Raw genomic sequence first — 15,124 nt, 5'->3', positions numbered from 1 at the left:
ATGTATGTGGGTGAGTGTGTGCATATGCATCTGTTATGTTTGTATTTAAAAGAATAGAATAACTTTATATTTAATAAAGTAAATTTATCTATAATTTTATAATTTATAGATATAAACTTATAAATAACTTTACCATATTTTATCTATAAAATGAAACTACTAATTTTAATAGTTTGCAGATCAAGGGAGAAGGAATTTCAACAGAATATTATCTTCTGAGTTTCTTGTAACTGATGAATTCTCTTTAAAAATCTTTAAAAATTATTATATGCTAAAAATTGTGATATTCCAGATTCAGAAGCAGGACATGACATTACTAATATGTTCCTCTTATTAACAAAATCTGCTTTACAACTTTGACTTCTTGACAGGCAAGAGATTTTTGGTCAGAAGCCAAAGTCATCAAATATTAAGAGTGTGGAGATACATCAAATGTGTTGAAGAAGCCTTAAAACTCACTAATTTTAGCACATTTGAATTATTCACATAAATTACTTATACTGAAAAATCCTAAATCTTCAATCTCACACCTAAAAAATCTTATGCTTTGTAACTAATCATTTGCAAAATATACCCTCATAACTCTTGAATTATTCCATTATAATAAAGCAGATGAACAAAATATTCCCATTATAAATTTTTCTTTTTTTTACCTCTATTATTTAAGGAGTCAATATTCATGATCAATATATAGCTGACAATGTCTTCTTTATTTTAAAAATGCAACTAAGTTGTGAATTTAAGAGTAGTCATAGATACTCCATAGATGGATGTAGCTATATATACAAAAAGAATATATTATAAATAAATATATATATATGAAATGATATCAAAAGGACCTTGAAACAAATATTTTTGCATTTGTCTAAATTCAGACATTGTTTCTAACATTCCTGAGAGATAGCTAAAATTGCAAAAAATCTATGACATTGTCACATTTGAAAAAGGTTAAAAGCGATCCAAATTACACCTTCAAAAATGGCCCCCGATCCCTATAGCATTGACTTTATCCCAATACCATCTAAATTCTAACTTTGTTATTCACCAACATAATCCGGAGCAACTTGCCCTTTTCTTTGTCTTCTTTTTATCCTTTAAATTGATGTGCAACTCCAGTTTCCTTTCTCCAATCCTGACTGCCTTCTTCAACTAGTATTTAGATACTGTCTCAAGCAAAACAATCATGTATAAATAACCTTCTGGTTGAATTCCATCCCTAGAAACTCCTGTCTCCTGGCTGCATTCTGGGAGCAACCCACGCAGAATGAACTCAAAAGGCCAATCCATGTAAAATCAGGTACTCATTTGTAATTTATCAGATTTTGTACACCGAAAGAATCTCAGCACATACCCAATGGACGGGGTGGGGGAAAACCAGTTACCTACATTGTTCATGTACTCTGAAAGCAGGTCCTGGAGAGCCTGGCGAATGGCATTGCATTCTGCGATAATTCGCTCCCGATGGAAATCCCTCGTGCATGAAGAGTCAGCCAACAGAGCAGCCCCACTGATAATGGCTTCGAGGCGTTTCTCTAGGGACGGTCTTGTTTCCTCCTCAGTCACTGTGAGTGGATCCAAGACAATTAAATTCTAAAGGAAAAACACATGTAGATGGTTAGAACTCCATGATATTCTATTTTTAGGAAAAAATAATTAGTATTTTGTTTTCACATTTGGAATTCATATGTGATGATAAAGACAACTGTGCTTTTACTGCCTCACCCAGTTCATGTATCATTCTATAAAGCAATTATTATTCAGGGCAGTGACAAAAATTGTGAAATTATGAGCATTGATTCTAGTGTCGGTCAAATCTGTATTCAAATCTTGCCCTTCCCATTCACCAATGGTGTGAGCTCACTCAGGTGTCTTATGTACTGTAAGCCTCACCTTCCTGATGTGTAAAACTGGAATATTAACATTGTTTATCTCATAAAACTGCTGTAAGAATGATATGAATGCTTAATACAGTGTCTGGTACATATTAACCGTTCTTTACAATTGTCATTTTCATTTAGCACTTCATTGTTTACAAAATATTTTCACATATATTATCTCATCCTGACAAAACTATAAAGAGGTGGGCAGCAAAGATATTGTTAACCACACATTTCAACTGATGGTGAGTGAGGCTGAGACTGTCTTGCCCAAGGTCATTAAGCTATTAAATGGTGAAGCTCAAACAAGTATTAAGGTCTTATAATACCTAATTCAATACTGTTTTTGTTATGTCTCACTGTAAGTCATACAATCTAATTAACCTTAATACTAACATATCAAAGAGAATTATAAATTTTAATTATTCATTTTAAAAGTAAAATTCCATCTTCCTGTTGATTATAACTTCCAGCCATTTCCCACCATTGAAATCTGACATGTTATTTTTAAGGTTTCCATTAGATACGTCTTCAGGCAACAGAAGTCAAGATAATCTACAGACTTTGAAGAAAAGGTGGAGAATATGAGGCTCTAAGGATCCTTTCTTAAAATACAGTAAGAGAGGAAGCCTTTCAAGGTTTGGGCATAATGTCATAATTGGAGAACTAGTTAGTATCAAATGAAAGCTCTCTGTAGAACCTTTAACATAAAATGAAATCATATAGTGATCTTCAGAATGTGTGTGCATGTGTGAGCCTTTACACACAAATATACACACTGAAAATCATTGATCTTCAGAGTGCACAATCATATATATTTACATATATATAGAGAGAGGTATATGTATATTGTGTGTGTATATTGTATATAGATATAATCTTACACTGATGGTTGCACTATATCATATTATGATAAATATTTGGGGATCTAAAGTAGCCAGGATAAAATTTGAAAAGCTACAGCTCTAGGCCAAGTTAGGGAGAGAAAACAATTATGGAAAGAAAAATAATATTAAAACAATTATACAAAAAGAAAAAATAGTACTGTGTAATGTTCACATATTATATGATATAATGTAAAATATAAACTAGAACTAGATCTTATAGAAAATTGGTTAAATATCTTTAAATTATTCAGAAGAATTCTTCCTTTCATGCCTCTATTTCCTTCCTATTTTTCTACTTCTCTACTGAGTATCTCCATTTTTCTCTTTTAGATGGAAACAAATTTTTAAAAAGAAAGAAAATTAATTTTACAAATGCCAAATTTAACATTTTCTTTATCCAATGCATAATTTTTTTGGTGAGATGATAATCCCAACCATGGGCTTGCCCATCAGACAAGGATTCATTTACATCTAAATACACCTCCTTATTTCATTTGCCATTTTTACCATGTCTTCTTTGGCTCACTAATTTAGTACAAACATTCCACTCCAATTTTCATAACAATAATTGACCAATTAAAACCTTTTTGAAAATGTCCCTCCAATGTGACATCATCATTAAGAAGAGACACTGAGGGCAAGAAAATTTTTCTTTGATTGCTCAAATGCAATTAGTAGATGTGATAGGGACAGTTAACATGTTTCCAGCATTGTAATGATAGGAAAAGTTGATTAAATTTGAAATCTATATACCTATAAGTATTACAAGAAGAAGCTAGTAATTTTAGGTGTTCTGGCTGTGATTTCATGTCAGAAAACATCCTCTATTGTAGGAATAAGTTCACCCCAGTTCCTGCTCTCCACGGCCATTCCCCAAACTATCCTAGCCTTTGGATTTTTACTTGTTTGTTGACTTTTAAGACTTTTAAGACTCAGATTCTTCAAGCTCATCTAAACTCAAACCATTGCCTGCTCTGACATCTGATACTCACATGCAGCCTCTTGATTCTGCCTAAATCTAATGTCCCCCTATCCATATCCTATAGAAGTTTTCACTAACTTTGTCATTGAGTCAATTAAAAGGTGAGGTTTTTTTAAATAACTTTAATGTTCTATGAAATATCACTGGATATTTGAGACCTACTGAAATAAAGAATGATCTCTTCTGGACATCAGTGAGATGATGAAATAGGAAGTTACATACGTCATACCCCTAAAGAAATACTGATTTTAACAATAACAATAATGAGAATACCTTTATGAAACCCTGGGAGAATAACTGAGAGGTTCCAATACCCACGTGGAGCAAAAACATCAAAGAACAGAAGCACTGAAGAGGATAAGAAGAACAGTTTCACTTTACCCATGTCACCTCTCTCCCAAGGCAACACAGTTCAGACCAAGAGAGACTCACCTTGGCCTGCAACTTCTCCCATTGGGAAAAGCGAAACAAAGTGAACACTTGGCTCCCCAGCCTTGTGGGAAGGTGTCCAAGAGTCCCATTTCCATCTCTCCACACCCAGAACACTGAGGGGATTGAAATAGCTAAATAATCTGGGGACAGCAAAGAGTAAAGAAAAAGGGTAAGAGCTCATAGAAACCAGTATACAGATATCAAAAACCAGCAGCAGATCCTACTAACTAGATTACAGACTCTAATAAGAGCCCTGACCATGAACCCAGTAGGACCCCCACCTGCAGACCCCATGATTAGCCACCGTGCACCCCCAGTGCTCCATGCAGCCCCCTCCTGTAGCCAACACTCCATGCTCCCCTGCAGACAATGCATGCGAGCTCCCACAGAGAGCACACAGATATTGGCATCCAGCTGAATCTGCTGGATTGGGAAAAGGTGCACAACACTGAACAAACACTTCAGGGCACTGCCCTAGAGAAAATAAATAGGAGGCTCTCAACACCTGGCCTGGCTTTGTGGGATCAAGAGAAGGCACAGAGTCTAAGACTTCTCCTTCACAGGAAACAAGAGGAATGGAGCAAGTGCATCCATAGAAAGAATCTAAGAGACCCCCAGTATCTCTGGCAAGGCTGACTCGTGAAGACCTTTCTCCCTGAAGCTAGTCAGTAAAACCTGGAGGAAGTGACTGCTTCTTCGATTGTGAAGACAGGAATACAAGGTTTCAAGGAACATGAAGACTCAAAGAAATATTATATTACCAAAGGAACAAAATAAACTCTAGTAGCTGACCCCAAAGAAATGGAGATTTATTAATTGCCTGAAAAAGAATTCAAAATAATCATCTTAAAGAAGTTCAGTTAGATAAAAAAGAACACAGATAGACAACTCAACAAAATCAGGAAAATAATACATGAGTAAAATGAGAAGTTTCAGAAAAAGAAACTATAAAAAAAGAACCAAACAGAAATCCTGGAGCTGAAGAGTATAATGAATGAACTACAAATCCACTAGAGAGACTAAACAACAGACTAGAGCATGCAGAAGAAAAGATCAGCAAACTCAAAGACAGATCATTTGAAATTATCTAGTCAGAGTTACAAAAAGGAAAAACAATTAAAAAGAATTAATAAAGCCTACAGCACTTATGGGACACCATCCAAAAAACAAATATACACATTATTGGATTCATAGAAGGAACAGAGAAAGAGAAAGGGTTAAAGATCTTATTTAAAGAAATAATGACAGAAAACTTCACAAATGGGGGAGGGAAATAAATAACCAGATACATGAAGTACAGAGAACCCAAAAAAGATTGAACATAAAGACATCTTCATGAAGGCAAATTATAATCAAACTGCCAAACATCAAAGACAAAAAGAGAATTTTGAAAGCAGCAAGAGAAAAGCAACTCATCTATCACTAGGGAGCCCCCCATAACACTATGAGCAGATTTCTCGACAGAAACCTTGCAGGCCAGGAGAGAGTGGGATGATATATTCAAAGTGCTGAAAGAAAAAAAGAGTGCCAACTAAAAATATTATAACTGGCAAAGCTATTCAGAAATGAAGGAGAGATAAAGACATTCTGACACAAACAAAAGCTGAGGAAGTTAATCACAACTAGACCTGTGTTACTAGAGATACTAAAGAGATATCTTCAAATAGAAGCAAAGGATGCTAACTAACAATGTGAAAACATATGAAAACATAAAACTCATTGGTAAAGGTAAATATATAGTTAAATTCAGAATACTATAATATTTTAATAATGGTGGGTAAATCACTTAGAGTCTAATATAATGGTTAAAAGACAAAAGTATTAAAAATAACTATAGCTACAAAATTTTCCTAATGGATACATAACATAAAAAGATGTAATGATGATGTCAATAACATAAAATGTGGGGGGAATAAAAGTGTAGAGTTTTTGTATGTGATCAAAATTAAGTTGTTATCCGTTCAAAATAGACTATCATAACTATAAAATTTGTTATGCTAACCACATTCTAATCATAAAGAAAAAACCTGTGGTAGATACATAAAAGATAAATATTAAATAATCAAAGCATACAACCATAAAAACTCATCAAATCACAGAGGAAAATAACACGAGAGAAATAAAGGAACAAAGGAACTACAAAATAGTCAGAAAATAATTAACAAAATGGCAATAGTAAGTCCTCACCTACCAATAAGTACTTGAAATGTAAATGTACTAAATTCTCCAATCATAAGACATAGAGTGGCTGACTAGATTCAAAAACAAAAACAAAAGTCCTAAATCCAACTATATGTTGCCCAAAAGATACTTACATTAGCTTTAAGGAAATTGAAGGGATGGAAAAAGATATTCCATGAAAATGGTAACCAAAAGAAAGCAGGGGTAGCTATAATTATATCAAATAAAATAGGTTTTAAATAAAAAACTGTCATGAGACAAAGAAGGACATTATATGATGGTAAAAGTGTCAATCAAAAGAATATAACAATTACAAATATATATTGCACCCAAATCAGGGCACCTAAATACATAAAGCAAATATTAACCAATTTGAAGGGAGAAATAGACAAAAATACAATAATAGTAGGGAACTTCAGTACTCCACTTTCAGTAATGGATAGTTCAACCAGACAGAAAATAAATAAGAAAACACTGGACCTAAGCTACCCATTAGGCCAGATGGACTATAGACATATACAAAGCATGCCATCTGATAGCATCAGAATATACATTCTCAAGTATACACAGAACATTCTCCAGGATAGATCATATGTTAAGCCATAAAACTGGTCTTAAATTTAAGAATGAAATCATACCGAGTATCTTTTTCACCCACATGATATGTGCAATAATAATAGGAAGCAATAATAGGAGTAAAATTAGAAAATTCACATATATATTAAAACTAAACAACACATTCCTGAACAACCAATGGATCAAAGAAGAAATCAAAGAAAAATTTTAAAATATCTTGAGACAAATGAAAATGGAAACATAACGTACGAAAACTTATGACATGCTGCAAAAGCAGTTTTAAGAGAAAAGTTAATAGCAATAAATGCCTACATTAAGAAAAAAAGACCTAAAAAAAAACAACCAAACTTTACACCTCAAGAAACTAGAACTAGAAGAACAAACTAAGCCCAAAGTTAAAGAAGGAAGGAAATAATGAAAACAAATAAATGGAATAGAAACTAGAAAAACAATAGAAAAGATCAACAAAAAATTAGTTGGTTTCATGAAAAGATAAACAAAATTGACAGACCTTTAGCTAGACTAACTAAAAAAAAAAAAGAGAGAGAGCGAACACTCAAATATATATAATTGTAAATGAAACAGGAGACACTACAATTGATTCCACAGAAATACAAAGAATTGTAAGAGACTATGATAAACAATTATGTAGCAATAAATTGGATAACCTAGAAGAAATGTGTAAATTCCTAGAAATATAGGAATATAGGCTACCAAAACTGAATCATGAAGTAATAGAAAATCTGGACAGATCAAGATTGAATCAATAATTTAAAATTTCCCAACAAAGAAAAAAACCATGATCAGATGTTTCACTAGTGAATTCTACCAAATATATAAGAACTAATATCAATCCTGCTCACACTTTTCCAAAAACTTAAAGAGAAGGGAACATTTCCAGACTCATTTTGAGGCCAGCATTACCCTAACACCAAAGCTGCCTGATTTGGATATTTCAAGAAAAGAAAAGTACAGGCCAACATCCCTGACGAATAGATGCAAAAATCCTCAACAAAATGCTAGCAAACTGAATTAACAGTATGTTAAAATGTTCATACAGCATATCCAAGTGGATTTATCCCTGGGATGCAAGAATGGTACTACCTATGCAAATCAATAAATGTGATATACCACATTAACAGAATGAAGGATAAAAATCATATTTTCTCAGTAGGTGCTGCAAAAGCATTTGACACAATTCAACATCCTTCATGATAAAAACTCTCAACAAATTAGGTATACAAGGAATGTATATCATCACCATAAAGGCCATATATGACAAGCTCACCATTAACATCATAGTCAACAGTAAAAAGCTAAAAGCCTTTCCTCTAAGACCAAAACAAGACAAAGATGTCCATTCTTTCCATTTTTATTTAACATAGTACTGGAAGTCCTAGCCAGAGCAATTGGACAAAAAACAGAAATAAAAGGCATCCAAATTGGAGAGGAAGAAGTAAAATTGTCTCTTTCAGCAGATGACATGATCCTATATACAGAAAACTCTAAAGATACCACCAAAAAACTGTTAGAACTAATAATAAATTCAGTAAAATTGCATGATAAAAATCAACAATATAAAATCAGTTGCATTTCTATATACTAATAATGATTATTCAGTAAATACTTAGGAATAATTTAACCAAGGAGATCATAGACCTGTATACTGACAACTATAAAGCATTGATTAAAGAAACTAAACTAAAATAAAATAATAAACAAATAAATAAATAGAAGGATATTCCATGTTCATGGATTGGAAGAATTAATATTGTTAAAATGTCGATAAAACCCAAAGCAATCTATCAATTCAATACAATTCCTACCAAAATTCCAAAGGCATTGTTCACAGAAGTAGAAAAAACAATCCTACAATTCATACGGAATTACAAAAGACCCCCAATAGTCAAAACAGTCTTGAGGAAGGAAGCCAAAGCTGGAGGCATCACACTTCTTGATTTCAAACTATATTACAAAGCCGTGGTAATAAAAACAGTATGGTACTGGCAAAAAAGCTGCCACATAGACCAACATAACAGGAGAGAGAGCCCAAAAATAAACCCATGCTTACTACAGTCAAGGATCTTCAACAATGGTGCCAACAACACAAAATGGGGAAAGTATAATTTCTTTAATAAATGGTGCTGGTAAAACTGGATAATTGCATGCAAATTTACTAAGATCTTATGTTAAGTGTTCTTACCATAAACTATTAATAATAATAATAATAACAACAATAATAATAAAGGGAGTCAGAGGAACCTTTGGGTGGTGAAGGATATGTTTATGGCCTTGATAGTGGTGATGGTTTCACAAGTGTATACTTGTTCCCCAAATCATCTAGTTGTATACATTAAACATGTCTAGCTTTTTACATGTCAATCATACTGCAATAAAGTAGTTTATAAAAAAGAAACAAAACTCATCTTAATAAAATAATAATCTCTTCTGAACTAGTATAGCAGTGTATTGAAACACTCTTTCAGTATGTTTTCATGGCATTAATTTCATGAAAGACAAACAACAGGATGCTTTATTTTCAGGATCCCACTCTAATGAACGTAGAACATATTTTCTCTTTTTTCTAGGTTCTGCCCAGTATAAACTTACCTCCTTAACACTTTGATTGCTGACAAGAAAATATTTTTTCAAAAAAGTAAGAGTCCTAACTTCATTATCTTCTATTGGATTGCTGCATTTTAGGAGGCAGTATAGTTTAAGGATTACAAGATCTAGGAGCAGTTAGCATGGGTTTGAATCCTGGCTCATTAACTATGAGAAAATTTATCTATGTTGTTATCATCCTCTGTATTCTCAATTTTATATAACCTCCAATCCACCCACTTTCTACTACTCTGAGGAAACTGAGATGAGACCATCTGGGAAACCTCTCCATTTACTTCTATCTCAATATGCTTTTCCATCCATTTTTTCTTCTCATCTGTCTTCAAGGAAGATCTCTCCTTCTCCCTCTCCCTTTCCCTCTCTCTCTTTCCCCCCCCCCCCAACCACCACTTTCTTTTCAAGGCTAACTTCTCTTTCTGTGCTCTTATCTCAAGCCTTCTTCAGTTATTCCTTTCTTATGTTTTGAGTCCATCTTCAGAGCCTACTATGTACCAGATAGTAGGAATGGGTAATAAAATTGACAGCATCCCTGCCCACTTCACAGGGCTCACAGCCTAGAGGTACTGACAAATATTAACCAAATAATCACATAAATATCAATATATAACTACAATGTGGATGTGTGGTATAAATAAAAAGAATATGAAAGTTTATAAATTAACCAGGCATACCTCTGGGAAATTTGGTGCATAATCAAGATGATTAAAGGCAAAGCAGATGTAAGTTCCAGAGAACTCACAGGATTCTCAGGGAGGGCTTTGGATTTCGACAGAACATGGAATTTAAAATTTGGAGTTAATCTTATCCAGATCTTATTTTATCAGGTCAACTTGAACAGGCACCTGGGTTATAATGATGTGAAACTTAAAGCAAGAGGCAGAATACTCTGAAACCTGAAAACAAATAAAAGGGAAGAGACAGATTCTACCCCTAAAATAATATAGTTAAAGCATCCAATCTGAACTTAAAAAGACACCAAAAACTGCCTAAAAGGCAAGGAAAAGGGCTGTTCAATCAGAAAGAGAATATATGTTACATTTATCTATAGAACAGGACTATAGGAAAATCAGATCCTGTGAAAGAATGATCGAGTTGTAAAATCATATGCATACTCATAGGTATTTTAAAATATAAAAGATGTATATGACCCAGGACTGAGAGTGTGATAACCAACCCAAATAATGATACAGGGAATAACTTAAAATGTACTAAATCTTTTACTGGAGTAGTTGTAGTTTAAATCATCGTTGCTGATCATTTTTTTTCTTTGCTCACTAAAGCTTATCTTTCAGGAAAGAACTACAATGTAAGGGTTATTTTATTCAATGTGAGTTACGGTGAAAGAAAATCCTGTGGCCTTGAGAAACACAGGAACGTTAACTTTTGAGAAGACTGAGATCCTGGCTCTCATGTATTTGGAAGTGAACAATGTAAGGTGAATCTGTACAAAATAAGTTGGAAAGATTTCCAGAACACATTGTAGAATAAAAAAAAAGTTGCAGAATGATATGTGCAGTGACATCATATATATTAAAAAAACAAGCACACTATAATATTTGAGATTTTCTCTGAGTACATATAAGTATTTCGGAGCCTAGGAAAAAGTTTAAGAAAACATACCAGTGCCATGACAATTGCTATCTCTGAAAAGAACCGGATTGGAGTGGTGGTCAAATTTTTAATTTTATGACTATAGCCTAATTGTGTATTACTTCTGAAACTTAAAACTAATTTTAAAAAAATTAAAATTCTTAAAATTTTAAAAATAAAATGGCAATTATGAATCAAACACTTATTATTATTTTGGATTCTAGATATTAATCAACTATTTTGGAATCATAATAGAAAAATATAATGTTTCCATTAATTACCAGAATGAAATATGATATTAAGTTTTCACATTAATTAGCTTGAAGGATTTTAATTTTGCTATGTTGGGTTTCATCATTACAAATATGTTTGGTTAATATATGTCTTTTAAAAAATAAAGACATGACCTCATGTACCAGGTCATGTACCAGGGCACTCTTTTTCAGTCAGCTTAGAAGTCAGAACACCTGCGTGTGAATCTTGGCCTTTCACTCACATTGAGAGAGTGATTTAAACTGCCTAAGCCTTTATTTCATCCCTGTAAAGTGGGGAAAATAAAACCTGCACCTTTCATATAAGATTTTATTTAATGTAGCTTTATAACATATTTTAATAACTGGTGGGATAGGTCCCACCTCAGTTTCTTGCTAATATTATTTTTACCTTTACATGCACTACCATCTATTCCTGATGATCAGTGAATAGAATGCTACAAAGGAAGCTACACTTGCTAAAACAGAATTCTCTATATACCACACAGATATGTATCAGATAGTCATTCATTCCACAAATATTTATTAACCATCTAATACACTTCAGATCCTGAGCAAGGCTTTGGTCATGCCTTACCAGGACATGTAGGAAGTTATAAAAAATCATTTAAACAAGCTGAAGCATAAAACCAACAAGTTGGAAAAAGTTTCCTGTATGTTAATAAACATGATATAATAAACCCTATTCATTCACACACTCTATATGCTGTGATGAGATTGATCCAATTTACATTCAAAACACTGAAAGTCTTACACCTATTCTCCAAAGTGAAATTGCCTATCAAAAGAGATGTATCTATGATTATAGTCAAGTACCAACATTCTTCACAAAAACACATGCAGTGCTTCAAGTTGGGAGTAGCAGAAATAATAACCACATAGCATAAATAAAGTTTCTCAAGCAACTACATTATCAATCTTCAGAGTGAGTGATGAAAATGGAACAAAATTCTCCTTATGATTATCAACAGAAAATGCTATTGACAGAACTCACAGGCTCTCCTTTGTCTGGTATATCCCTTATCTTAATGTTTCCACCTAAATAATCTAAAGAATGGAAGCTTCAGATATTAAAAATGTAAAAGAAGGTAAAATGTGAGTAATAAACTATAAATTAGCAAGATTATCAATAAATATTACTAGTAAATTATTAAATGAGTGTAACTTACACAAAGTTTACATATTCAGCTATGTAAAATCAAAATGTATATAACTCACATTCTGTTGTATATTAGTTAATGAAACAGAAGAATAGAAAATATTTAAGAAAGTCATTCAACATGCTTATAAAACAAATTAGATATGTACATACTCCCTTAAATTCTTTTCTCTAAATTATAGGTATAGAACATTTGAATAGCTCAATGAGTACTAAGAAGGTAGTGTTACCAGAACACCAATAAAAAATTTCAATTATCTAATTCATTTCACCTGAGGTAGTAACCTCTTCTAGACATATTTCTGTCAGAGTTCAGCAATTCAATCTATGCACAGCACCACATCACAGATTGTTTGCTTCAGTTTTTATCTGGTTATACCAAAAATAAAATAAACTTCAAGAATTCTTCTATTTTCAAAACCTCTGTTTAAAAGAACTTTAACGTAAGCACTTCCAAGAAGCTGTCGCTTTCACTGTAATATTGAATAAATCTTAGAACATATTCCTTTTTTAATTTTATTTTTTTATTATTTTATACAGCACATTCTTATTAGCGATCTATTTTATACACATCAGTGTATACATGTCAATCCCAATCTCCCAATTCATCCCACCCACCACCACCCCCACCACCCCCCGCTTTCCCCCCTTGGTGTCCATAAGTTTCTTCTCTGTATCTCTATTTCTGCCCTGCACACTGGTTCATCTGTACCATTTTTCTAGATTCCACATATATGTGTTAATATACAATATTTGTTTTTCTCTTTCTGACTTACTTCACTCTGTATGACAGTCTCTAGGTCCATCCACGTCTATACAAATGACCCAATTTCGTTCCTTTTTATGGCTGAGTAATATTCCATTGTATATATGTACCACATCTTCTTGATCCATTCATCTGTCGGTGGACATTTAAGTTGTTTCTATGTCCTGGTTATTATAAATAGTGTTGCAATAAACAATGGGGTGCATGTGTCTTTTTGAAAAAAGACACAGTATATGTGTGGGTATATGCCCAGTAATGGGATTGCTGGGTCATATGGTAATTCTATATTTAGTTTTTTAAGGAACCTCCATAATGCTCTCCATAGTGGTTCTATAAATTTACATTCCCACCAACAGTGCAAGAGGGTTCCCTTTTCTCCACACCCTCTCCAGCATTTGTTGTTTATAGATTTTCTGATGATGCCCATTCTAAGTGGTGTGAGGTGATACCTCATTGTAGTTTTGATTTCCATTTCTCTAATAATTAGTGATGTTGAGCAGCTTTTCATGTGCCTCTTGGCCACCTGTATGTCTTCTTTGGAGAAATGACTATTTAGGTCTTCTTCCCATTTTTTGATTGGGCTTTTTGTTTTTTTAATATTGAGCTGTATGCGCTGTTTATATATTTTGGAGATTAATCCTTTGTCCATTGATTCATTTGCAAATATTTTCTCCCATTCTGAGGGCTGTCTTTTCATCTTGTTTATGGTTTCCTTTGCTGTGCAAAAGCTTTTAAGTTTCATTAGGTCCCATTTGTTTATTTTTTATTTTATTTCCAATACTCTAGGAGGTGGGTCAAAAAAGATCTTGCTGTGATTTATGTCAAAGAGTGTTCTTCCTATGTTTTCCTCTAAGAGTTTTATAGTGTCCGGGCTTATATTTAGGTCCTTAATCCATTTTGAGTTTATTTTTGTGTATGGTGTTAGGGAGTGTTCTAATTTCATTCTTTTAAATGTAGCTGTCCAGTTTTCCCAGCACCACTTATTGAAGAGACTGTCTTTTCTCCATTGTATATCCTTGCCTCCTTTGTCATACATTAGTTGACCATAGGTGTGTGGGTTTATCTCCACTTTTTTCCCTCAAGATTGCTTTGCCTATTCAGGGTCTTTCATGTCTCTGTACAAATTTTAAGATTTTTTGTTACATTTCTGTACAAAATGCCATTGGTAATTTGATAGGGATTGCATTGAATCTGTAGATTGCTTTGGGTACTATAGTCATTTTCACAATGTTGATTCTTCCAATACAGAACATGGTATATCTCTCCATCTGTCTGTGTCATCTTTGATTTCTTTAATCAGTGTCTTACAGTTTTCTGAGTACAGGTCTTTTACCTCATAGGTGGGTTTATTCCTAGGTATTTTGTTCTTTTTGTTTCTATGGTGAATGGGATTGTTTCCTTAATTTCTCTTTCTGATCTTTCATTGTTAGTGTATAGGAATGCAAGTGATTTCTGTGCATTAATTTTGCATCCTGCAAACTTACCAAATTCATTGATTAGCTCTAGTAGTTTTCTGGTGGCATCTTTAGGATTATCTATGTATAGTATCATGTCAACTGTAAGCAGTGACAGTTTTACTTCTTCTTTTCCAATTTGTATTCTTTTATTTCTTTTTCTTCTCTGATTGCCGTGGCTAGGCCTTCGAAAATTATGTTAAATAAGAGTGGCAAGAGTGGACATGCTTCTCTTGCTCCTGATCTTAGAGGAAATGGTTTCAATTTTTCACCATTGAGAATGCTGTTTGCTGTGGGTTTGTCGTATATGGCCTTTATTATAT

General features: G+C 33.2%; 1 protein-coding gene across 1 annotated transcript in view; it reads right to left on the bottom strand.

The window, feature by feature from the left end:
* Positions 1-15,124, bottom strand: part of CTNNA3 (catenin alpha 3) — a 1,728,069-nt gene that overhangs the window by 1,214,224 nt on the left and 498,721 nt on the right. Inside the window, exon 8 of the mRNA XM_061197871.1 lies at positions 1,387-1,590. Coding sequence (XP_061053854.1) covers positions 1,387-1,590 — 204 coding nt within the window. The remainder of the gene's footprint in view (positions 1-1,386; positions 1,591-15,124) is intronic.

The sequence above is a fragment of the Eubalaena glacialis genome, chromosome 1, assembly GCF_028564815.1.
Source record: "Eubalaena glacialis isolate mEubGla1 chromosome 1, mEubGla1.1.hap2.+ XY, whole genome shotgun sequence".
In the NCBI taxonomy this organism is placed as follows: domain Eukaryota; kingdom Metazoa; phylum Chordata; class Mammalia; order Artiodactyla; family Balaenidae; genus Eubalaena; species Eubalaena glacialis.
The sequence above is the reverse complement of the archived record's forward strand: the minus strand, read 5'-3'. Positions and strand labels throughout refer to the sequence as shown.